The sequence below is a fragment of the Vigna umbellata genome, chromosome 1, assembly GCF_029865625.1.
Source record: "Vigna umbellata cultivar VRB3 chromosome 1, Vumbellata_1.0, whole genome shotgun sequence".
Lineage (NCBI taxonomy): Eukaryota > Viridiplantae > Streptophyta > Magnoliopsida > Fabales > Fabaceae > Vigna > Vigna umbellata.
The window spans coordinates 76,143,594-76,151,906 of NC_142165.1; the positions used below are offsets into that span (position 1 = coordinate 76,143,594).

At 43.2% G+C, this 8,313-nt stretch overlaps 1 protein-coding gene across 1 annotated transcript; it reads left to right on the forward strand.

Moving 5' to 3' along the window:
- The first annotated feature begins 6,119 nt into the window (after positions 1–6,119).
- On the forward strand, positions 6,120–7,897 carry LOC124834882 (uncharacterized). Its single transcript, XM_047309691.1, has 2 exons — positions 6,120–6,826; positions 7,021–7,897. Exons 1-2 carry the CDS (start codon positions 6,120–6,122, stop codon positions 7,895–7,897), a joined length of 1,584 nt encoding a protein of 527 aa, XP_047165647.1.
- The last annotated feature ends 416 nt before the right edge of the window (positions 7,898–8,313 follow it).

An 8,313-nucleotide genomic window follows, 5' to 3' on the forward strand; every position in this document is an offset into this window, starting at 1 on the left:
AATTAAAAGTAAATTTTAATAAAATAAAATTAGGTAGGTGGGTTGGTGGGCCAACCCGGCCCACCACGGGTTCAACCCGCATGAGCCGGGTTTAAATGAGCCGGGTTGAAATTTGACCCGCATAAAAAAAATATAATTTTTTCTAACCCAACCCGGCTCAAACCTGTGGTGGACTGGGTTGGCTCACGGGTTGTGACCCATTTTTATAGTTCTAGTTCCCATAAGTCCTAACAGACCACCAAGCTCTCCAAAAATAGAAAAATCTTGTCTCCAACAATCAAAGATGAACTTGTCTCGAATAACTAGAAGAAATATGGGACAACTTGCCACATTAGCAAAAGCATTGCTCAACGTAGCCATTGTACCACTCAACGTTAGATTTTTATAAACAATTGACATGTGGATGTTATTCCTTGCTTCAGCAAGGTTAGGTTGAACGATCTGGCTCCGAATGATCGACTGCATTGTGGTGGGTTGCCGATCATGGATGGACTTAGGCCTTAGGATTTGGAGAACCATGTTAGGCTGATTCGACTATCATTGACCCTTTCCTATACAATTTCCTCATCCTTACCCAACTGTGGCCTGGGAAGCCTATGTGTCCTTTTCCTCGATTGTCGCTTCTTGTTTGAATGAAACAGGATAAAGCTCTGGATCATATCATCTATTCAATGACATCCTTCAAATGACGTTATTCCTCTAGATCTGTATACCTTGTTAGGAACTTGGTTAGTGACATTGTTCTTCCTACTTGTTCCTCCTATTTGATATCGGTCCTCATCTACCTATTTTCATTAATGGCTATGTACTTGATCACTTGGTCCTTGAGATCATTCATGTTGTCTGGTTTCTCTGTAAACAAGGAGTCTGAGAAGGGTTTGGGATGTAGACCACATATTAACGAATGCAAGATCATTGATGGAGTGAGGTATAGGATCGTTGTCATTGTCATGGTGAATCTTTTCGTTAAATGTCGGAAGGTTTAGTTTTCCTCCTACTTTGTGCATTTTTAGGCTACGAACAAGGTGGTCATCGTTTACGATATGTAAACTGAGCTCTAAACATGAGACTTAAAGCTTCAAATGAATCCATCGAGTACAATGGTAGTGTATAGTCCCAATCTAAGGTCAGTTCATCCAAGGTAGTTGGAAATAACCTACAAAAAGCATTATCATCTTCTGTATGGATATTGGCCTAAATCCAAAATGCTTTTAGATTTGTGGCCGATTCGGCTCCCTAGTGATGTGTGCCCAAGCCTCTTCTGTCGTGAAAGGATGAAAATTCCCCACATGGTCAGTCTTGATTCAAAAGTCCCGCTCATGCTTTTGGGGAGCTTAATGACCTTCCTGGTCTACTCACCCACTAGGGTGTCTTATGGAATCTTGGAATTCCACTGATTCCAAGTCTGGGTTCGGAGTGGCAGGGTTGTCCCTGACTTTCTCTCATTTTGTGTCACGTTAGCCTTCTCCTCCGGACCCTTCAAGCTCAACATTAAGGAGATCGACTTTGACTTCCATGTGAACCTCGCCGAGTTGGCAGACTATACTTCTTTCCAGCAATGTTGAGGAGATAGGCTTTGACTTTCATGCAAACTTTGTCGGGCTAGCGGGTTGTGCTCTATTCGAAAATTATGGGCCGTCCTTATGAAAATTAGGCTGAGGTAGGGAAGGTGATTTCTCATTTTCCAAGCTGGTCAAGTTTTTCCGAATGTCTTGGAGTTCATTGAGGTCGACCTATCGTTGCGAGCATAGGTTTTCAAGCTCGACATTGTAATGCCTGCATTATTCGTTCTACTAGATAAGTGCTTGCATTTGTTGTTGGAGGGTCGTCATTGGGTTGGATTCCATTTTGTAGGAGTGTTGGGCTTGGCTTGGAGTGGTGAGCATTGGTAGATGAAGGTAGATGAAGGTGGGGAAACATTTTACAAGGCCCACGGTGGGCGCCAAATGTTCTTATTGTATTTTAGTAATTGTGTTTCTAAATTATTTTTTTCCTTTTGTTTTCGTTTACTTTGTGTCACAATTTGAATGGTTTCATTCTTTTTCCTTTTCTCGTAAAGTGTTTAATTTGCTAATACTAAAATAGATTTGAATGGTAGAATCCTGAAGTTCTTTTTACCAATTTTGTTTTCTTCTTTTCAAGTGTCTAAGATATATGCTTAATTTTTCTATCCCATAAAATAGATTCAAATATAACAATTAATGGTTGAAGGAATTTCTGGGCTAGTCTCATTTTCATCTTTTGAAAATGTCTAGCATGCTTACTTTTTTCTAACACTTTCCCAGATCGCCTTACGCGCGTTATCTGGGATGGAGCCTGGTAAATACACCAAAAGTCGAAAATGTTTATGGGAGTAGCGCAGGACCCAATAGGTTCCGGGAAGTTACAGTACGTCACAGATTGATGCTCGGTGATTTCGAACATCACTTACGCAATTTCAAACTCGAAATGCGATTTTTTCGATTTTTTCAAACTCGAAATGCGATTTTTTCGATTTTTTCAAACTCGAAATGCGATTTTTTCGATTATTTCTCAAATTTTGGTGGAAAGACTAGGATTTGAGCTTATTGTTGATGTGGAGTATAAGTAATTATCTTTATTTTTCCAAATTGTAAAATGATTGATCATATGATCTATCTTATGTAAACAATTACAATAGCATACCAATATTATTTTTGGTGGGAGAAAATAGTTGGCACAAAAATACACCAACATTATCGTTCCAAGGTGCTTGGTGCACAAGATAAGATAAAGGACTCTTTAGCTCATGTGGTAGAGGTACAATGGAGCTAGTGATAGAGCCTGTGATGGAGCTTGTGGTGGAACTTATGGCGGAGCCTATAATAGATCCTCTGGTTGTTAATCATGATAAGAATTGTGTTGTGAATGAATCTTCTTTTTTTAAGAATGTTAATAATGTCCTAGGAATTCTATTTGAATGTAACTCTAGATCCATTCTTGACACTTAAAGCCTGAGACCACTAAACTTCAGTATGATTCCTTATTGACTATTTGAATGGATCACGTGCATTAAGATTAAGACTCTATGCCTTAGATTTATTCCTAGCATCTAAAAGTAGGACAAGAATTAATTGGACCACAACTTGAAACCAGTTCCACTCAATCATAAACGAGTGAAATAAGATGAGTGATTAGTTTATCCAACAGCAAGTATAAACCAATTCATAAACATGTAATTGAAATCAAAATCTTTCATAAATAAAGTAGTACCAAATACAAGAGGTTTCAAAGGGTAACATCTCACTTCAACACAAAAGAGATTTAGCTCCTCATAATGGATGAGATGAATTCAATACAAAGATGAGACATTATCTCTTAACCTTCTGTACTATATGAGGTGGACGATCGATATTGGGCGTTGAGGACGATCCACCGGAGGTAACCAACGCAACAGGGAATAACCGATCGGTAGACAATTAATTGCATTAATGTGTATTAAAGGTCAGTAACTCCTATATCGCGCGAAAGACATTTATAACTAATTAATGGGTAATATCAGGCATATTATGCCGGATATAAGGGCGTTAGCGAATGATCAGGCACAAGATGTGTTGCATTGAAGGGCATTTAATGACGCCCAATGGACCGGATAATGACAAAGCCTATAAATACAACACTAATAACCAGGTACATTTGGTTTTTCTGATTTGATTGAAGACCTTGGAGGACACCTCACTAACTTGAGCGTTAAAGTGTTTTCTTGCAGGCCACTCCGCGGTACCGATCGGGGAAGGAGATTTGAATCACTAATTGTACATAGGAAGAGAGGAAGTACGTGGAGCAGAGACCTCATACCCACTTTAAACATAAACATTTGGCGCCCACCGTGGGGCCGTGGAGAGCAGAGGAAATACTTACAGAAACCATAATGGCAGAGCAACTTCAACTACAGGTATTTCAGGAGATGCAGAGACAAGTGCAGGAGTTAAGAGATGAGGTAGCAGATTTGAGAGCTAAAAGGAGTAGAGGACCAGGAGGGCGTTTGATCCAACATTAGGTGAATAACGATGCAGGGGTGTTGGTCAGGAGGGTAGAGGAGAGAGTAGCCATACCTTCCAAGACGTGGGTGGAAGGCAGGAGGCAAACGATGTCAGAGGGAGTTTTCAGAATGTTGGCCGCCTAGTGGAAAATGTGAACCAGGAGAATCATTTACCACTAATTCAGCGCCCTGACCGGGTAAAGGGACTCCATCCTTTTACTGCAGCGGTCATGAGGGCGATGATGCCAGAGAACAAGATGTTACCATCAATGGATAAATACAATGGGACATCTGACCCCGTGAAACATCTGCGCTCTTTTATAGATGCAACGACAGTGTACTTGTCGGATGACATGGTATAATGTCAGGTCTTTTCCTTGTCGTTGAAGGGGGAGGCTTTAGACTAGTTCCACTCCTTCGAACCCCGAACGATTGATGGGTTTGAAACCCTGCGGGAGGTGTTCAGCCAGCAGTTTGCGTCCAGCAAAGCTGAAGATTTGACGTATCTAGAATTGGTGAAGATGAATAAGAGGAAAGAAGAAACATTGAAGGACTTCATGGATCGCTTCAATAAAATGGTGCGTTAGGTTAGAGATGTGGGACCGAAATATATCTTGAGAAGTTTGACCACCGCACTTAAGCCAGGCCCGTTTGCTGACAGCCTTTATGCCAAACCACCACAGACGATGGGGGAACTGCTGAACAGGGCAGCTCGGTTCATTCAGGTAGAAGAGATGAGGGCTTTCCAGAAGAGTCAAAAGGAGGCAGTGATGCAGTCTGCAAGTCATAAGTCCGATCGGAAGGAGAAACAAAAGATGCCAGGATTAGAGGGGAGGTAAGGAGGTCAGTACGAACAACAAAAGGGGCAAAAGTTTAGCAATTATACACCGCTAGGGGTACCACGTACCAAGATATTCAAAGAGGCGATGCAAACCGAACAACGTCCTCCAAAGCCGCAGAAAAGCGATCCGAACGGTGATAAAGGACAGTATTGCAGGTATCACAAGGTTGCTGGTCATAGCACGGAAGAGTTCCACGCTCTGAAGGATAAAATCAAGGAGTTAGTAAGGTCGGGATAGCTGAAAAAATATGTACGAAGTGATACCCGAAGAAAGTCGCCCGGGAGAGATCGTCACACTAACAAGAAGGATGCTCGTCTGAGCAGGAGTAGGAGTGCGGAAAGGCCTCTTAAGGGCCACATTAATACTATTTCAGGAGGCTTTACGAGGGGAGGTTGTACCCCTTCTGCAAGAAAGAGACATTTGAGGGGGTTGAGGTGTGTGAATAGCATAGAAGTATCAAGGCAGTCAATGCCGAGCATCACTTTTTCTGATAGGGATTTTCATGCTCTAGACCCTGAACAGGACGATTCAATGGTAATAACGGCAATCGTGGCCCGATACAGTATAAGCAAAGTGCTCATTGACCAAGGTAGCTTGGTCAATTTACTTTATTGGAAAACTTTTGAAAGAATGGATCTGTCGGAGGATTTGATAATTCCTTACAACGAGCAGATCGTGGGATTTTCTGGAGAACGGGTGGACACTAGAGGATACGTGGACTTACGAACAAGTTTAGTAACAGACGGGGGGCTAAGGAAATAAGAGTAAGATTTCTGCTGGTAGAGGCAAATACGTCATATAACGTACTGATCGGGAGACCATGTTTGAATGCTTTCGGAGCAATTTTTTCAACACCTCATTTAGCAATGAAGTACCCTTCTAAGGATGATACCATTTGCACGGTAAGAGCCGATCAAAAGATGGCTAGGGAGTGCTACGTGGCGGGTTTGAGGGTGCAACCGCTCATCCATAAACGTGGAGTAAAGGGAAATGATGTTGTGTTAGCAGACCTGGACCCTAGGATGGGCATTGAAGAAAGGATGGAGCCACAAGGGGGGATAAGACCTTTTAGTCTTGGAAAGTTGGAGGGCCAGAATACCTCGGTGGGAACTGGGCTAACAGCTGAATAAGTTAATAGTGTTGGTCTTCTATTGAAAAAGAACCGTGATCTTTTTGCATGGACGGTGTCCGACATGCCTGGAATACACCCCAACGTAATGACCCACAAACTAGCAATCTTCAAAGAGGCACACCCGGTAGCATAGAAGAAGAGAAGGATGGGGAAAGAAAAGCGTAAGGCGGTGGACGTGGAGGTCAAAAAGTTGTTGGATGCTCAGTTTATTAGGGAAGTTAAGTATACCACTTGGTTGGCCAATGTTGTGATGGTGAAGAAGGCCAATGGAAAATGGCGTATGTGCACTGATTACACAGACTTGAATAAAGCCTGTCCAAAAGATTCCTACCCACTACCTAGTATCGATGGCTTGGTAGATGGAGCCTTGGGATATGCCATACTTAGCTTCCTTGACACTTATTCAGGATACAACCAGATTCCAATGTATCATCCTGATTGTGAAAAGACTGCTTTTATTATTGAGAAATCCAATTATTGTTATGATGTCATCCCTTTCGGGCTGAAGAATGCAGGAGCGACATATCAGAGGTTGATGGATAAGATTTTCCACCAGCAAATAGGGAGATGCATGGAAGTTTATGTCGATGATATGGTGGTGCAGAGTCGGTCGAGAGAGGAGCCCATCAGCGACTTAGCAGAGGTATTTGGAAAAATCAGGAAATACGACATCAGGCTAAATCCAGCAAAATGCACTTTTGGTGTGCCTGCGGGAAAATTCCTAGGTTTCAGGTTAACTGCTCGAGACATCGTGGCCAATCCCGATAAATGTAAGGCCGTTCTGGAAATGCGGAGCCCTCAAATCTTGAAAGAAGTGCAACGTTTGGTGGGACGTCTGACTGCCTTGTCAAGGTTCATCCCAAGGCTGGCCGAGCAAGTCAAACCAATCATTACCACAATGAGAAAGAACTCGTTGTCCAAGTAGGATGCGAGCTGTGAAGAAACTTTCATAGAGGCGAAGAGAAGTTTGGTTAGCCCACCCATAATGGGAAGGCCAGACGATGGGAATGATTTACAACTTTACCTTGCAATGACCGAAAATACAGTAAGCGCGAACGACGGTGTCGGTACAAACAAATCGAGAAGGTTGCTCTGGCGTTGTTGACGGTGTCGCGTCGTCTACGGCCTTATTTCCAGAGCTACCAAGTCGTAGTGCGAACCGATCATCCTATTGCGAAAATACTGAGAAAACCCGACTTAGCTGGTCGGATTGTCGGGTGGGCAGTAGAATTGTCTGAATTTGGGTTGCGATTTGAACCACGCGGGTCAGTACGTGGCCAACACTTGGCAGAATTCACGTCAGAGTTGCAGTCGGATGAAGATAATGCCTTGCAACCATGGAAGCTTTTTGTTGATGGATCGATCAGTGGAAAGGGAGGAGGCGCAGGTGTAGTGTTGGAGGGGCCGAACGGGTTAGCGGTAGAAGAATCGCTCATTTTTCAGTTCAAGGTCAGTAATAATCAGGCAGAATATGAAGCCCTAATTGCCGTACTGGAGTTGGCCCAAGACTTGGGAGTAGAGTGTGTGGGGTGTCGAACGGATTCACAATTAGTGGTTGGTCAGATGAAGGGAGATTTCCAAATCAAGGATGATCAACTCCTTCAATACTTTCACAGAGCAACAAATTTAACACAACAATTCAAAAGTGTAGAAGTATCACACATCCCTAGGGAAGAGAACACAAGGGCAGACATTTTGTCAAATCTTTCCAGGGGCAAAGATAATGGGCAATTGACCTCAATAGTGAGGCGGATCATGACAAAGCCTACTATAGACTGCATGTCAACGTCTATAGAACCCGATCGAGAAGACTGGAGGCAGGAGGTGATGATGCGAATAAAGGAGCAGGACGAGGGACAAGGTATTTCGGCAAAGGATGCTAAGCGTATAGCGCGCTACGTGTTGATAGGGGTAGAGCTATAAAAGAGGGGATTTGTAATGCCCCTACTTAAGTGTATTTCCCAAGAAGAGGCAGAATATCTGTTGAAGGAATTACACGAAGGAGCGTGTGGCATGCATACCGAAAAGAGGGCGTTGAGAGCCCGTGTGTTGAGAGTATTTTTGGCCCACATTGGAGAGAGACTGCAATGACTTCGTCCGCAATTGTCTCAACTGTCAAAAACATGGCAACATGTAGAACCTACCGACCATTGAGCTTCATATCCTTGCATCCCCATGGTCGTTTGCCCAGTGGGGAATGAATATCATCAGACCTTTCCCGGTCGGTAGGGCTCAAAAGAAGTTCCTATTGGTGGCTGTCGATTATTTCACCAAGTGGGTCGAGGCTGAACCACTTGCTACCATGTCCGCAGCGCAGGTGCAAAAATTCGTGTGGAAAA